Source organism: Mandrillus leucophaeus, unplaced genomic scaffold, assembly GCF_000951045.1.
Source record: "Mandrillus leucophaeus isolate KB7577 unplaced genomic scaffold, Mleu.le_1.0 Scaffold51, whole genome shotgun sequence".
NCBI classification, from domain to species: Eukaryota; Metazoa; Chordata; class Mammalia; order Primates; family Cercopithecidae; genus Mandrillus; species Mandrillus leucophaeus.
Window position 1 is genome coordinate 330,559 of NW_012105475.1, and position 17,756 is coordinate 348,314.

Consider the following 17,756-nt stretch of genomic DNA (forward strand, 5'->3'; position numbering starts at 1 on the left):
AAAGATTGTCAATAAGAAAAATACGGAATTTTATTATTTCTATTCCTTCAAGTTCATTGTCACCATATTTCTTGATAAGAAATCCTAAAAGAACTAGGAAAAGAGTAAATTTGAAGGATTTTCCGTAATTTGTCATGTACTTACGTGTCCCAACCTCCTCTTCTTTAGTATATTTAGTGTCTTTACATTATTTTTAAGGTGTCCACTTCAAATATCCAATCTATTCCTTACTATTTCAATTCCTTACTATTTCAGTGATTTCTTAATCCCTGAATCCCTTTACCTACCTATGCATGGTATGAGACCCATCAAATTAGGCACCCAACAACAAATTATCACTCTTCTTCTTAACTAATATCAATCTATTTAGTTGCTGTTTGGGCTTATAGAACCGTAGACTGTCTACTTTGCATGGAATGTTAAAAGTTCATCTAGTTCAGTACAACCCTCATTTGCATATCTCCTCTCTACAACATCCCTAGTTGATATATACTATGTGCATTTTTTTATGAAATCAGATTTATTTAACTGCAATTTGTGTGTTAAACGTTTAGCACGCAACACACACGACCTCTCAGAGTAAAAAGTTTAAAAAGCACTCTCAATATTGTACTTAATAGTCTTTCTGCTGTTTTTCTTTATTCTCTTTAGACTGTTGTTACCAGAAGCACCTCCCAAGAAATTCTTAACCTTGGGTTCCAAGTTTCGTTACAGTGGCAGGACACAAGCGCAAACGAGAAGAGCCAGTGCGTTGATAGATCGCCCAGCACCTTACTTTGAACGCTCCTCCAGCAAACGTTATACCATGTCTCGCAGCTTGGATGGAGGTAGGCGTCACTTACTGGCCCTTAGTAACCTAGTACCTACCCCAAAAAGAGTATGAAACCGTCATGAGCTTTCAGTAAGCATAGATATTCCTGGATATTGTACGTTGAAAAGCATTTGTTGCTCATTGACTGAATGGCACATTTTTAAGTCTCCCCCAGTGAAATGAAAGTCCCTTTGTCAGTCTAACATCTGCAGGTTTATGTAAAATTACATGAAAGAATGGCATCAGGGAATGAAGAAAATAGCTTTCTTAAACTGACACCCCGAATTTGGAGAAAGATGCTCTCATTCTAAATATAGTAGTCACATACTCTGTGATTTGATTCTCTTGCCAACAAGTCTTAAAGGTTTGGTAGGTTTAAGACTATTTGTTTTATAAATCTGTAAGTTACATTTATTTCTGTTTCTAAAAAATCTTCATGAATGAAGTGTGGCCTTTATCAGTTAGTTGATAATAGCTGGTAGAAAGGATGACATGCAAATAACGGAGCAAAGGGCTGTAAGTTAATTTCTCCGAGTTGTGCTAATTACTACCCCAGATGGACTGGGAGAACAGGCTGTGTAGGGGTTCTGTACTGCCAAGTCAAATTAGTCCAATGGAGAGATGATCACTCAAATAACCTTTTTAGGGGATAACACAACAGTGAATTTTTAGTAGGGTTTTGTTTTATCGAACAGTTTCGTGATTGCTCTCTGGAGTAACATGGAGGTGTGCTTTCTGCTGCAAGGCACGCCTGCTTAACAATGCTCTGGAACTGAATCATGTCTGGGTCTCTGTCTTCTAATTTGGAGCACCTGGAGGTTTGTTTTTAATAGAAGATCTTATCCTGGCCAAGTAAAAAGAATTAGGAGTTTCTGGTATGCAGGTCATGGTTTAAATAATAAGGAAAAACATAAATAAAAATAAACAAAAGTTACAAGTGCCTGAGACCATCTCCTTCCCTACCTTTTTTGCCACTGTTCCCCTGAGAGTTTCAGCTCTGCCTTCCCCATTTCACCAGCTGGGTGATTGATGGGGAGAGGTGCTCCCCGAATCTCCCAACTGAAAACAACTGTCTTTTTCTAATGGAATACTTTGTGAACAGTTTACAGAAGAAATCAAAATGGCAGCATTAGTGCTGTATTATGTATGTTACTAATGAGGTGGGAACTGTACTCATGTGACATCGGTAAATCCAGACTGAAGTCCAGGCTCTGCTGCCCTCTGTCTCCGCGGTGGTTGACAAATGATTTCAGTTCTTCAGGTCTGTTGTAGTCATCTGTTATAATAGGAATATTATATTCAGACTTTGATGGGGCCGTTGTGAAAAGCAAGATATATATGAAAGCACTCTTGTTACACAGGCAATTATCTCAGTCATCATATTGATAATTACTCTTTTTCACATTTTTTAAAAAATTTCAGTAGCTTTTGGTATACAAACAATCGGTTTTTGGCTACGTGGATGAATTGTATAGTAGTGAAGTCTGAGCTTTTAGTGCACCTGTCACCTGAGTAGTGCACATTGTACCCAATATGTAGTTTTTTATCCCTCACCCTCCGCCCACCACTGTCTGCCTTCTGAGTCTCCAGTGTCCGTTGTATTACTCTACATGCCTTTGCATACCCATAGCTTAGCTGCCACTTATACATGAGAACGTATGGTATTTGGTTTTTCATTCCTCAGTTACTTCAGGTAGAATAATGACCTTCAGCTCCATCCAAGTCACTGCAAAATACATGATTTCATTCATGTTTATGACTGAGTAGTATTCCATGGTGTACATATATACCACATTTTATATCGATAAGTATTTCTACAGGCTTTTGTGAGCTAGCCTAGGAAGTTCATTACCGTTGTGTGTTTTCTAAGAGTTTCCGGAATACCAAACTTAGAGCCAGCCCTTTTGAATAAAATAGTTATCAGGACTGTTTCTAGCTGAATTAAGATATTGAAATATCCATGTTAACATTGAAGCTTTTCTTTTTGGTTTATCCTATTGACTCTTCTTTCTCCTTTAGGTTGTCTCTATTACCTATTTCTGTATGTTATTAGTATTTGAGGAACTTTGTAGAATCGCACTTTTTTTTCCTGAATATCCACTTTGTTCAGTGGTGTGCACCCCAGGGAACACATTTGTTGTGAATATTGTTTTCCTTATGACCTTTAGTGTGATAATGACTGCTGAGAAGACAGAAGACAGTTGTGAAATCAGTGTACTAACGTCATGCTGTCTCTTTCTCCCTGCCCAAAAGTGATGTTAGTATGTGCTGTCTCTCACTCTTCTCAGTCCTGCCAGCTCTAGTGTGTTTTCTGCTGCTGTTGAGCTGGGTGGCACAGCTGCATGTTGCAACATCAACCGCTTTTTTGCAAGGTTGCATCTTACAGAGGGTGGCCTAACTGGTCTATTAGGAAGCTTTGTCTCATATGAGCTTTTTCAATAGTATAAAGAGATATAAAATGTCTTAGTGAAGATATTTTTAGTGACATAGTTTAGCTATCAAAAGGATTTCAGAGAGGATTTCATTTCAGAATCCTTTTATTTACATTTTTAAATTCCTAACATAATAATGTAGATTATATTTTGTCTGTGATTAGTTACTGTGTATTTGAAAAGCCACATTTATAGGTTTTAATAAATTTTATATCTGAAACCTAAAATAATGAGTACCAAATTTTAAGATTTAACTCAATTAAGCATCTTTTCACTAAGACGTTTTAGCTGGGATGAAAGGCTATGTCTTATTCTCTTGCGTTTGCATGTTTTGTATTTGCATGAATTTCATTTAGCAACATTCATTGTGTTTTCCCAAAATATTAGAGATGAGTAAATGTATATGCATATTATGGTAGCCCATTTAAAATGCAGTAGAAATGAAAACATTTCTGTGCTTTAGACAAATAGAATTGCCATCTGTATTTTATAATCTCCACCAAATGGTTAATTTTTGTTATTACCCGTGGAGCTTTTATATTGTAAGAGTGACAGACTTTTCAACATTAATAATAAGAAGAAAACCAGTTCAGTGCTTCTTGGTGAATGGCACTTCCAAAGAGCCAAGTGTGTTAGAGCAATTGTGTACTGTAAAGACTGCCGTTAGATGTGGAATTGGCCACTACGAGACTGGTGCCAGTGCCAGCCGGTGACTCTGAGTGATAACAGGCCCAGCGGCAGCCTCGCCTCGTGGCCCTCCACTCACGTCCACTCTTACACACATCCTCACCAGAGAGCCTGAGGAGAGAGGACATTCCAAGACATGAGCATTTCAAGAATGTTAAAGCGCTGGTATGGGAAATACAGGAAGCTCGTGCTTACAGGAAGGTCCCTGCAACACTGATTTGTTTTCTCAAGACAAACCTGGTATTTTGTGATGGTATTCTTTTTTTTCAGTAAAGATATAATTGGTGTTGTTCATCTGTCTTCTGACCTAACTATTTTGGATTTTATTTCTTCAATTGTATTTGCTTTTAGCATCAGTGAATGAAAACCATGAAATATACATGAAGGATTCTGTGTCTGCTGCAGAGGTTGGTACTGGCCAGTACGCCACAACAAAAGGCATCTCTCAGACCAACTTGATCACCACTGTGACTCCGGAGAAGAAGGCCGAGGAGGAGCGGGACGAGGAAGAGGACAAACGGAGGAAGGGGGAAGAAGTCACCCCTGTCTCGGCCATCCGGCACGAGGGAAAGGTATAGCTCCCAGACTGCCTGCTAGAGCTTGCTGCAGCTTTTAAGAATGACTAAATGATGCTGAGGCTGGAAACCAGGAATGTGCTGAGATTTAGGGTAAATCATGTCAGCACTGGTCACATTCATATGACAATTTTTAGATTATGATTCCTGTTTCAACATTTTTCCTCTGAAAGATTCGTTCATAGCTCTTTGAAAATTTGTATTTTAATAACTTGTGTGCTATGTAAGACTTTCAATAGCTGTCCTGTATGTGTATCTTAAAAATACTTTTGGTGGCGTATTACACTTTTCTGTTTGGGCTCACATTTCAGAACTGTCACTAAAGCTGTTTTCTTTGTTTCTGGCCCCACTCTCCTACCTAAGTACAGCATATTTTTCTAGATATGCAATTATCATATTACCATTCTTCTGGCTATAAATACATGGAGTGACCATAGCCTGTGTGTTTTTACTTACAATCTAATCAGCAGAGTAGTGACTGGCCGTGTTTTGAAAAGGGATGTTAAGGCAGAAGGTTGCAATAGAAGGTAAAAAGTGAGTTTGGCAGCAGTTTCTTCTTTCGGTGTTTAATTCATTCAACTTTGTGACATCGTTTCACCCCAAATTAGGTATCTTTTTTAACATAATTTTTAAACACTATGTTTTTTTCTGGTGATCAGCACTACAAAGCAACTTTTCAGAAAAATACTTTAAAAGTCAAAATACACTTCAGGAGGTTTATACCTAATAATAATGGAAAAACAGAGTGCCTCCTGGCCTGTACAGAGCATAGAGTAAGAGGAAATAGCAGAATGAAAATGCTCGTAATAACCCATGGGTTATCCTAAAATTTGAGTAAATTTGATTCATGAGTGCTCTTTTGTACATGGGCTCTTCAAATAGAGATGGAGAATCACTACCCCGGATTCTATGGAAAGTGTTCCTTTTGGCAAGAATTTAGCAGCGACATCTTAACATAGACAAATAATTTTTGTAGTTATATTAAAATATTACAAATGACCCAATCCATCATCTTTTATTTTTTAGGATAAGATCATTTATTTGGCAAACACAAAATTAGGCACAGAGTAGGAAATAATGGCAGGGCTCTTTCAATAACTTTTGCTGTTAAAATGTGCTTTGTTCTAAATTTTGTTTTTACACTCTTCCTGTCTGTTCAGTCAAGGAAGGCTTTAAAGGGGACAGAAAAGAAGGTAATCCACCCAAAAAAACCAATACATGGTTCTTCTTCTTATTCTAACATTTTGCAAAATCGCCATGCCAACATAAGATTCCCGTGGATGTATAAGTATGAAGAAGTGACACATCAATGTAAATGATTTTTAGTTTTGCTCCCAAGATAAGGCCAGACATTTTTGCTTTATTTGATTTTAGAAGACCACAAGTTTGTTTATGTAAATCATAGCACTAAGCTGTCCTCACTGGGTGCCACTTGTGATGTGGGAAAATAAAAAGACAAAGGACACTGCCAGCCTCATAGCCTGAGTCTCTGAGAAGCCAGCGCTGTGGGCAGAACATCTTCAGGAAGCCTGTAGCTGAAATCTGGTGCTTGGATAGGTGTGGGCTGGCTTGGTTTCCCCAGTGCAAAGCTGTCTTAGAAATGACTTCATTAATCAGCATGGAAGGTAAAATAAACCTTAATTTTATCTTACTCCATCTTCAAAAAGTAACCGAGAGGGTACTTATTTTTCAACCAAAATGAAAGTGTATTACTGAAAATAGTTCTTGAAAGGCTGGTCCACTAGGTTGCCTGGCAAGGAGGCACGTTTCCCAGGCTGGGATCCCCCAGATCATGGGGCCGCCTCACCTCCATGCTGGAGGACAGTTGTCTTCATGCAGAAGTTAGAGTGTAGCACCTACATTATTTTAGTTGAATGAGATTTGTGCAGGTTCCTGTTTAAAGTGCCGTCTTCAATGTCAAATACGAGTGTGTGGGAAAAGACATACTTGTCTCATAGTAGAAAGAGACCCTTCCAATGCCGAAGGGCTATGATTTTATTTGTGCATTTTCTTTCCCTCATGCCTCAGATGTAACTTTATTTGTGCATTTTCTTTCTGTCGCTATATTTACCACTTCTCCCCAAGTCAGGATTGGATAACCACACAAGGCAGGCTGGGTAATTTCCATGCTGTCAGGCCACTGGACAAAACACACACATACACACATGCAGTGACACAGACATCAGCAGGAGTCTCATTACCTTCAAACTTGGACTTCCCGGCCTGCAGCAGCTCCGGTACCTGCCCAGGGGCTTGGGGCAGGTACAGGAAGGTACCGCCCTGCTTGGGACTTGTGTGCTTTCCTTCCTCCCCTTCTTGTCCAGCAACCCCTCCACCACCTGCAGAGGAAACTGGCACTGGTGGTGGAGACTTCCAGGACCCAGAGAGAGGGGAAGTAGATTCACCTACCCCATTAAAGTTTGCGCTCACCAGGGGAGCACTTGTGGAAAACCCTGCTGTTATTATATTAAGGCCTCAAACCAAAGATCTAAACATGCCCTTTATCTGCTAAGAAAAATCAGAAGGCTGGGAAATTATATCTTTCTGTTATTATGCATCATAAATAATAGAAAGTAAATACTGGCGAAGCGTGTTACAAGAAAACACATTGTTGTTTCTAGTTAGCTTGTTGAAATCACTTGAGTTGAAGTTCCACTAATGTCCTAAGTAAAGGAGCCAAAATGGAGTTTTCAAGGGAACTTTAATTCTTTTTGAGGAGTGAGATATTCAGAAGTGCTAAGTGTCGAATCCCTGATTGTAACTACCTATCAGATAGGAGTGGGGCCAGAAACTTCTTGATTTAGAACGTAAACTCTCTGTTTCGGATGTAACTGAATAACCAAGGAAAGGACTAATGTTAGAGATTTTTTTTTAAATCAAAATCTGGATTGGATTTCATCTTTATTTTTAATCTAGCTGAAGTATAGTAACAGCTCTGCTACCTGAAAATCAGAAGAAGGTTATTGAAAGTCTTGATTTTAAGTTATCAGATTTACTTATGTTTGTTCCCCAAAACCTGAAACTTTCTAGAGTGTTGGTCTAAAATGAAATTTTTTGATCATGTGAAATGTGTAGACTTTGGGATTGCCCACAAATACCTTCTGTTCTGAGTTTTTAAAGAATTCCACCTGTATATAATGGTCTAATGGGAGAAATGTAGCCATTTGTGGCAACATTGGCATGCAGCTTGAATACTTTTAACATTCATGAGCAACCCTAGTGCTAAAATTTTTGTTTTACAATTTTATATTGATACCCATAAGAAAATTAACTAATTGCAGTTTTCTTTTTGTCCTTTTGCACCTCTGTTTGCTGCTTTCTGTCTCTCTCTGTCTCTTTCACATCAGTCACCTGGGCTTGGCACTGACTCATGTCCCTTGTCACCCCCATCCGCCCATTGTGCCCCCACATCTCCCACAGAGCTCCGTAGGAGGTGTAAGGAGAATGACTGCAAACTGCCAGGTTACGAGCCATCCAGAGCTGAGCACATGCCTGGAGAGCCCGCCTTGGACTCTGATGGCCCAGGGAGGCCTTACCTAGGGGATCAAGATGTGGCTTTTAGCTACAGACAGCAAACTGGCAAGGGGACCACCCTGTTCTCCTTCTCCTTGCAGCTCCCCGAGTCATTCCCCTCCCTCCTAGATGATGATGGGTACCTCTCTTTCCCCAACCTTTCTGAAACCAACCTCCTGCCCCAGAGCTTGCAGCATTACCTCCCGATCCGCTCACCGTCCCTCGTGCCCTGTTTCCTCTTCATCTTTTTCTTTCTGCTGTCTGCCTCCTTCTCAGTGCCATACGCTCTCACTCTCTCCTTCCCTCTGGCTCTGTGCCTCTGCTACCTGGAGCCCAAGGCGGCCTCCTTGAGCGCCTCCCTAGACAATGACCCGAGTGACAGTTCAGAGGAAGAGGTGTGTACCTCGGCATAGAACACGCTTCCCCTTCGTGTTCCGTGCTTGAGTCCGAAACAGTGTTAGCCGGCTGCTGCCATAGTGGTCCTACTTTCAGAGCCTCATTTATTGTCTGTGCCAATATGTTGAGGTTTCTGTGTGTTGGGGAGTCCAACCTGGGCCCCAGGGTTAGGCACAACACCATGTGGATGTAGCAGTCTGAGCCCAACCCGGAATCGTTCTGCTACCCACTGAGTTCTACGTGGGATGAAAGACTCAGCCAGAAGTCAATTTTATGTAACCCATTAGCCATGTAAAAGATCAGGGCTAAGCTGAAAGTTCTGATCAGTTATTGTTTAGTGAGGTAAATCACATATAAGACCGATGATGAGTTGTTTCAACTCAAATGATAGTCAAGGAGAGGTGGAAGAACGCATCCCCAGAGGGGATGTATCATTGTCACCTAGGTAGCTTTCTAAAATTGCAAAGGTATCTCCTCCCTGAAGATCCTGAAATGTCCCCACCGCCCTCTGCTCATCATCGCCGGACAGTCACTGTTACTCACAGACAGGTCTGTCAGTCAGATCCCGCATTGTGTTGTGTCAGAGCAGTTGAAAGCACCCACATGACATCAGCCATTGGTAAGGGCAGAAACAGGCCCAGAAGCAACGGCATACAGTGCAGCAGTGTTCAAACACAATCAGAAAAGGACTAAATTGACGTTTTCAAACAATGCAAAGACAGGCTGAAATTTCACCAGTGCTAGCCATGCCAATGCAGATAATATGACAGCGATTCTTTCAACTGCAGTATGAGCCTCAAAATCCCCCCGTTTTCACAGTGTGGTAAGGCTGGGCCTCTGTGGCTGCCAGCCGGACATGGACATAGTGGGGGAAAGACCCTGAACTATCAGCCTCCGTCCTTGAAGGCATGCTGCTGCAGGGCAGGCTCCTGTCCCCCACTGGAGCAATTGGACAAGCTGGCATGGTAGCCAGTAGTTTTTCCTGTTAATTGCTCTCCTTTCCCACCGCCCCACAGCCCTGTGAACAGCCCAGCAGTTTCTCTTTCTCCAGGCTTCAAACAGAGTGCGGGGAAGAATAATAGAAGCTGCCACCAGAAGCCCCGGTTGCTCTCATGCACGGCCCTGCCCACACCTCTCCGCAGGCTCCCTGCAGCCCTCCTGTTCCCACAGAACAAGAGCTGTTGTGACAGGAGAAAAGGAAAATACCTTACCACTTTTTTCAGAAGTCACAAAGTCAAGGCAATGCTAAAAAAGGAAAGAAAGTCTGATTCTGTGCTCAGCTAGAAAGTCATAATTTGAGCCGCACCTGTGAGTATGTAGTATTATATGTTGAGGGTGTGCGAGTATCTCTAGTTAGTGGAATTATGACCATTTCTGTGCAGCGGAAGGAAAAAAAATGTGAATGGTCTCACAGGTGTTTTAAGTAAAAGTCTACACTTAATAGCTTTTGCATAAGAGACATTTTCAAGGTTCTTGAGTTATATATAACGATTTGCTCCAACTGATATATAAATAACTTTTTACACATGGAAAATATTTTGAGAACTACTTGAAATCCTAGGCTTTAATATCACTATTTCTCATATTGGTAATATTATCAAATAGTGTTGGACTAGAACATATTACAGTTAAGAACACAATATTGTCTACAAAGACAATTTTATTATTTATTAGCTGATTTCTAACATGGAGATATATTTTTCCTTTAACAGTGGAGTTAGTCATCAAGCTAACATAAGGCAAAAAAGATTGCTGTTTTATGCTTTTCTAAATTCAAAATAAATGTTTGAACTTTTGTATAGCAAACCACACAGATATTGTGCCTAATCCAGGGTATACATCTTGTTGTAATCAGTGCATGAGAATTAATGTTAAACTTGGGCATGTCTGCATTACATTGGCAAAACAAATCACAGCAGTTACTTGTTACAAGCTAGTGAACATGTGATTGGAGCTTCCCGGTCATAACTGTCCTTGTTATCGCAAACCTCCGAAACCATGAATTAGCACTGACCACTGGAGTCTTCATCACCCTTCTCCGCAGCCCTAGTCAGCCCATATGATAGCTCTCCTGCCATCAGACTCTGTAACTAGCCATCTGTTCAGTGTTGTCTCTTGAAGTGTTAAGAGCTGTGCATTCTAGTTCAGGCTGAGCTAGAGAACTCATATTGAGGTCATCCTGGATTGTTTTATTTAAATTGCCATTTGCTTACATGGCCTGATTTCATCTCTAGGCCTCAAGCACTGTGGCAGCTACACTGGGTGACTTCTTAACATACAATTCAGCCTTGTCACTTTCGTTTTGCCAAGTCACTAGCAATTAATTCTTTTTAAATATTGTATCATCATTGCTTACATTTTTAACATGTTATAGTGGCTTATTTCCAGCCTTTCTCAAGAGTGAAATCTAGTATAAAAAGGCTTCATCATTTCACATTATAAAGCTATTGACCAGTCATGATTTTTCTTTTGTACTTTCAGAATGGTCAAATAAGAAGGGGCAGGATATCAAAATATCCTATCAAGAAACATGAGATGAACTTACCTCCCCAAACCATAAAATGCTATTACATGTGTATTTCTGAGTAATTTTTTGATAATACAAAGAAAAATAGAGATGAGTTCAAATCAAGAGGAAGAAAAATTGATTAACTGATTTATAACATTTTAAATTACATAAACGTAGTATTATATAATAGTTTACGATATGCTATGCATTTGCAGTTTTATGTAGGCATCATACATTATAGAAATACCAGTTGATATAAAAAGTGCTTTATTCAGCCTTATTCATTTATTTACTATTGATCAGGCACTATACTACGGACTGACTAGATGCTAAGTAGGAATTCAAGAAATTTTGTATATGGACTATGCTATTTGTATATGGCTAAGAAAAATAGGAATAACTATATAATATAATTATTATAGGCATTTTTTTAGCTCTGGGTGTGTCAGGCATTATATAAAGCATTTACTATCCATTATCCAATACAGTTAGGGCTGTTATTTTCCCCATTTTATGGGAAGGAAACTGGGACTAAAATATAAAAAGTACCCAATGTGCTATAGGTTTGAACAGAAAGGATTTGAGCTCATGTTCATCTGACATTAAACCTTTCCCTCTTAACGACCACTGCCCCCTGATGCTAAAATGCTTGCAAGTTACTGAAGTAAATTTTAAAACCATAAGGGAAATAAGCTAGACTGGAGGAGAAACACTTTCAAGAGTTTTATAAGTGTTTGACACAACTAATTAGAACACTAAATGCAAGTCATTCCAGCTGGGCGTGCAGTGGCTCACCCCTGTAATCCCAACACTTTGGGAGGCCAAGGCAGGTGGATCACTTGAGGTCAGGAGTTTGAGACCAGCCTGGCCAACATGGTGAAACCCTGTCTCTACTAAAAGTGCAAAAATTAGCCAGGCATGGTGGCATGCACCTATAGTCCCAGCTACTAGGGAGGCTGAGGCACAAGAATCGCTTGAACCCAGGAGGCAGAGGTTGCAGTGAGCCAAGATTGCACTAGTGCACTCCTGCTTGGGTAACAAAGCGAGACCCTGTCTGAAAAAATAAAACACTAAGTGCAAGTCATTCTTATTTATTCCTGAAAGCCTAAGATCTTTGAGTTATTCTGTACACCTAAACAAATAACCGGTCTCTCTTACTAATTCAAACTGGCCTTTCCCAGGGCTGTCACTCGGTACAGCCATACTAATCCCATAGCAACAATCACCCTTATAAGAAACTTAACAGCCACCTCCTGCCCCCAGTTGTTAACCAAGCTGGTCAGGTCACGAAAATGTGTCAACATGCTTTCCTTACCAACCTCCGGAAAATTATTTTCCACTTCGACTTGGTAGCAAAGGTGCCAGAATGGTGTCCCGAGGTACATGTGCTGAGTGTGTGTTCAGCCTCCCTTTCTTTTAGGAGTATGCAACATGAAACATGCAGCTAGTGCCAAGAAATCAGCCTAGCCGGAGTTTAGTTTTGTCAGTGGAAACAGCACTGTCCCAGTTGTCCCTTCTTGACATTTCTTGTTCTTTGTAGTGGGAGGTTATTTTCAGAAGCAGATTCAGCATCGTAGACTCCCCTCCCATTTTGATTTTTGTTTTCAAAATATTAATCACAAATATTTGATGAAGGGAACTTTATTAATGATTACTTGATATCTGTGTAGGGAAAGTCAGTTAATATTAGGACATTTAGATGTCCATGGCTCTCCTCTACTCAAGAGAAAACAGCTCGTAAGCCATAAACTCTTGTGAAACAGATTAAAAACCAGTCCTGAAATTACTGTTCTCATTCTCCTGAAAACCTAGGCTCTGTCAAATGCTGTGCTTTGTTTTATTTGTTTCCAAGTAGATGTTTCTCTCTTTCTCTCTCTCTGTCTATTGTTTCAACAATTCTTCTTATCATTTGCTTCATTTGAATGGTATTTTTGGAGCAAGATGTTTAAATACATACTTCAGTATACTTCTTTATATTGGAGGGTGGGGCAAAATAACATGCAGTCTTAAAAAATATCGAGTTAGCAACGCTCCTTGAAAATTGAGTTATTTTTTTCCCATAAAAAATATATGTATACCTGTGAGTCACTGGCATTGTGCCTTTTATAATTGACAGGTAATGCGGACAGCCTGAAGGCCTTAGATGGATGTAAATTATCATAATGGTATAAATGAGGGGCTGAAAGTCCAGTGACTGTTACAGTAGCTTTTTCTGTAAATTGACATTTTCGTTTACCTTTGAGATATGAAATATTACTAGAATAAAATATATATAAACATCCATTTTATTTGCATTAAACATTTTAAGGAGATCTTGCTTGAGGTTTTTAGTTAAAAGTTGGAGGAGGGGTGTGGGGAAGACAAATTGGTGTCCCTGAGACATAGAACCGGACAGGTCAGCGTGGCTCCCCAGCACCTGCAGCTGAGTGCGCCTCAGATCTTCCTATGAGTTGGCTCTGCTGATGACACCTAGCTCTGGCCCTTCTGTTGCTTTGCTTGAACTTGTGTTCTTGTGGGAAGGTAGTATGACACAGAGAAATCATAGAGAAAGAAAATGATCTGTCCGACCTGTGCCAGACCGTGTTTGACCAGATGGTTTACTTTCTGTCCCTGCCTTCCTCCTGGAACCTGATCCCTTCTGTGGTCAACAGACCGACAGTGAGCGCACGGACACTGCAGCCGACGGGGAGACCACCGCCACTGAGGTTGGTATCGTGGCTGAGAGTGGCTGGTAGTGGCGTACCGAAATCGCCTTGTGGGGTGGCTCTGCGTTTAAGAACTCCACATATGAGCTGTTGTAATGGAAATCAGTTCTAACTTTAACAGTAGGAGTTAAATATGTATTTTGTCATCTAGACCAATGGTTCTTAAACTCTGGCCTACATCACAATTACCTGGAGGATTCCAGCCTCATGTTTCTCATTCAGAAGGGCTGGGGGTGGACTTGAGAATTTATATTTCTAACAAGTTCCCAGGTGATATTGACTCTGCATATCTTAGGATGTATTTTGAGAACTACTTGCCTAGACTGATAATACATTTTTTAAGAAAAAATTCTATCTCAAATGAGAGGCTATAGATGTATGATAGAATGAATGGGAAGAAGGTCACAATTAACTAGTATTTTGGCTTGATGCAGATATATTTTTAATTCCCCAATGGTGAAATAATTCTTGTTAAAATAAGACTTACTCATTTTTGTAGCCTTTGACCATAGCCTCGGTCACCCATAAGAAATGAATTTTCAAATTATTGTTAGTACTTTATTTTTGAAAAACGTAATCACATTAAACAGTGATAGAAGATATACTGTTATTTCCCCTTTTTTCTTTAGGGTACATTAAATGTGTGTGTGTCTGTGTGTGTGTGTGGCTTATATTGTTTTTCAAATCTCTACCGTTAAGTAGTTAAAATATCTTTAAAAATAATGTCTGGGTACTAATGGAAGTGAAGACGTTTATCGATGTTAATTCGGCTACTTTTTACTAGCAGAATTTAGTTTTTACTTTGTAATAATGTTTATTTTAGGTTGCTTTTATGTTATTTTTTGCATCATCCTACTATAATAATGTTTTCTAGTTGAGTATTTAGAAAAAAACTAAAAATGTTGTAAGTGGTATCTGTATATCACTTAATTGAAAATATCTTCAGAAAAAATCTTTCATGATGGCATTTTATTAGGTTTCTTTCTTTAAAAAGGCCAGAGTTCAATCCAAAACTTGAAAATCATAATTTAATGTTAAAGATGATATTGTTAAAACTATTATGCAGATTCTTTTAAGCAATCGTATATAAATCTATTACAAGTTGGTAATTTTCTTTGCCAACTATCACAAAGCTATACCTTGATTTTGTAAGAGTTAGTTACATGTAGCCACAAGGTAGTACATCCAGTAAATTTCATTGGAATCTTCAACTGCGCTAAAAGGAAAAATATGTTAATAATAATACCTTAAACTTCTACAGTAGTTTTAAAATTTGTTATATAACATTTAAAGCATGCAAGGGAATACCTGTAACATAGGTAGATTATGAAGTTTGAAAATAAAATGAAGAGCTGTGCACCCCCTGCACTGAAGAATGGGCGTGTCACCAGCACATTAGCACTGTGTTTCAATTTCCTGTTTGCCCCGTGATACTGATGAAACTCTTCCCCTTCTATAGGTGGCCAACACAACAGTGGTCAGTATAGAATATGAAGAGTAAGCAGTCTTGTCCCCATTGGCAAATAAGAAGAGGGAGACCTAGGTAGACTAAATGATTTTCTTAAGGCCCCTGACTTGGTGTGATCCTTTTCTCCCTCGAATTTCATTCTGGGTCTCCTCTCCTAGCACAAGGGCATAATACCCAGTCCTGAGTCCGAGAGCCATAGTGAGAGACAGAGCTTTGCTGCTGCATACACATGTGGCTTGGCCTGCTTACTAATTACTGATACTCAGACAGCAGTCCAGGGATTAGACTGCTCCTTGAAATTAGAAAAACCAGGAGAATGAGGTGGCTTTGGGATAACTGTATTTTCTCAAATCTCAAAAATTGTCCCGTCTAAAACCTGTAAAAGAAATCATGCTGTTGTTGATAGTAGTTGATTTCTCTTTTTAAAAAAAACTTTCTTACTTGCCCCATATTTGCCTTCTCCCCTCCCAAGTTTGTTCTTAACTATATACATTCAAGAAAATTGGCCAGGCGTGGTGGCTCACGCCTGTAATCCCAGCACTTTGGAATCACTTGAGGTTAGGAGTTCAAGACTAGCCTGGTGAACATGGTGAAACCCCGTCTCTACTAAACATACAAAACATTAGCCAGGCGTGGTGGCAGGCCCGTGTAATCCCAGCTACCCGGAAGGCTGAGGCAGGAGAATTGCTTGAACCCAGGAGGTGGGGGTTGCAGTGAGCCAAGATCGCACCATTGCACTCTAGCCTGGACAACAAAGCAAGACTCTGTCAAAAAACAAAAAAAAAGAAAAAAGAAAATCACGGTCTCAAGAAACTTTAAATTGTGGGAATGTCCATGAAAAATTCTTCATATTCTTTGAGCATGGGTTCTCTGGTCTACCAATTGGGAATCATAATTACTAACCTCATAGGGCGGGATTCATACACTACACTTGAGCTCTCATTATTGTATCATCATAGCTATTCTTACAAATTTTAATTTTAATCTGGCTCCCCTCGCTTCCTGAACTATTTCTAATGTTCATCAAGAAAAACCTGCCACACCCTTGCTGTCACCCTCTCAACCACGTGTGTCTGCTGGTCAAAATGCCAAAGACCCACCAGGCAAGAACTCTTTCACTCCTATGTTCCTATATTCTTATTAAGCTTCCTAATTGTGTGTGAGAATGTTGTGGTTTGTGTATAAGAAAGAAGTGGCATCCATATGCAAGAGCATACAAGTGCCCACATTTAGCAAGTCTGTGTAGACCATAGTTCTTCAATCTTAGAGTAAATTGCATGTAAGACTTTATTTCCCACTCTTTCTTGATGCTGGCAGTCGGACCAGGAGGAAGATGCAGAGCTCAAGGCACAGGTAGAACATTAAAAACAAAACAACAACAATAATACAAAAAAAAAAAACAGTGTGTGATAAGTCGTTGTTTGTCTACAGCGTTCAGATCTTTCAGCATGCTCTGTAGCTGGTTACCATGTTGTTGGTGCAGTGTGTAGGTTGGCATTTGTTCCCTTGACGACTGTGTCCCTTACTTTTCCCTTTCTTCTCCACTTTTTTCAGAATAGTCTGATTAAACGAATAAAGGGTGAAAATGTGTATGTCAAACATAGTAATCTTATGTTAGAGGTTGGTATTGGTATATACCAGTGCATGTTTGTGTGTGGTGTTTTTCTTTCAGTGTAATACCTCTGGGCTTGTACTGTGATGCATGAACTGTGTGCTCATCTGTTAATAAGTGGGGATGACTTCTCAGCTTCTGATTCCTTATTCTCTCCTAGATATAGATCCCTTTTCCTGTATGTCTATTTATTTTAATTCTCTCAGGATACATGTGAATGGTACTCTTTATAGTTTACCTTCCAAAATTCTTTTGGTATTCATGTTTGTGTGAACTAGATTTTTTTTTTTTTCTGTTTCCTTTCCATGGGAAAATCACATTTTCACCAGAGTGTTTGTGGTAGTGCCATGAGCCTTGATCAAAATTTTGTTTTATTTTGACTACTAATAAGATTGACATTACTTTAAAAGCGAACAAAAGAGCTGAAAGGAACACACATGTGAAACGTTGACTGTTGGATACTTTGTGTTCTGAATATAGGAGCTAGAAAAAACTCAAGATGACCTGATGAAACATCAAACCAACATTAGCGAGCTAAAAAGAACCTTCTTAGAAACTTCAACAGACACTGCCATAACGAATGAATGGGAGAAGAGGCTTTCCACCTCCCCGGTGCGACTGGCCGCCAGGCAGGAGGATGCCCCCATGATCGAACCACTTGTCCCTGAAGAGGTCAGTAGTCAGGCTTGTGGTCAGATTCACATTCTGTTTACCTGCCTTCCTTCTCTACAGGGTGTGGAATTGCACTTGACAAGCTTCTGAGTAGAAAATCTCTTTTCCTACCTATGTTTAACCTGAGCTGAGATGCTCAGTGCTCCAAAAGAAAACTGCAAAGTAAAATGATTAAAGTGGCTGAGGAGTGAGTAATAGCGTCAGATGGTTCTTAGGGCAGGAAGCCACAGGGAGACTATCATGAAAAATCAACTGATTCTGACCATAAACCTAGATTTTATAACTGAGAGAAATCAGGGTATTCTCTTCATGATTGATACTTTTTCCGCATATGCTTTCTACTTTTGCTTTGACAAACACTCTGAATACTTATTCT

At 39.7% G+C, this 17,756-nt stretch overlaps 1 protein-coding gene across 2 annotated transcripts in view; it reads left to right on the forward strand.

Annotated features, from left to right (window-relative positions):
• EPB41L3 (erythrocyte membrane protein band 4.1-like 3) overlaps positions 1 to 17,756 on the forward strand; it is a 245,057-nt gene that overhangs the window by 213,848 nt on the left and 13,453 nt on the right. Inside the window, exons 11-16 of one of the 2 annotated variants that reach the window (XM_011996312.1) lie at positions 652 to 827; positions 4,336 to 4,502; positions 7,853 to 8,413; positions 13,575 to 13,628; positions 16,414 to 16,449; positions 17,189 to 17,380. In XM_011996312.1, the coding sequence (XP_011851702.1) occupies positions 652 to 827; positions 4,336 to 4,502; positions 7,853 to 8,413; positions 13,575 to 13,628; positions 16,414 to 16,449; positions 17,189 to 17,380 (1,186 nt within the window). Of the gene's footprint in view, positions 1 to 651; positions 828 to 4,281; positions 4,503 to 7,852; positions 8,414 to 13,574; positions 13,629 to 16,413; positions 16,450 to 17,188; positions 17,381 to 17,756 lie in introns of both variants that reach the window. The other variant, XM_011996313.1, reaches the window with a different exon arrangement.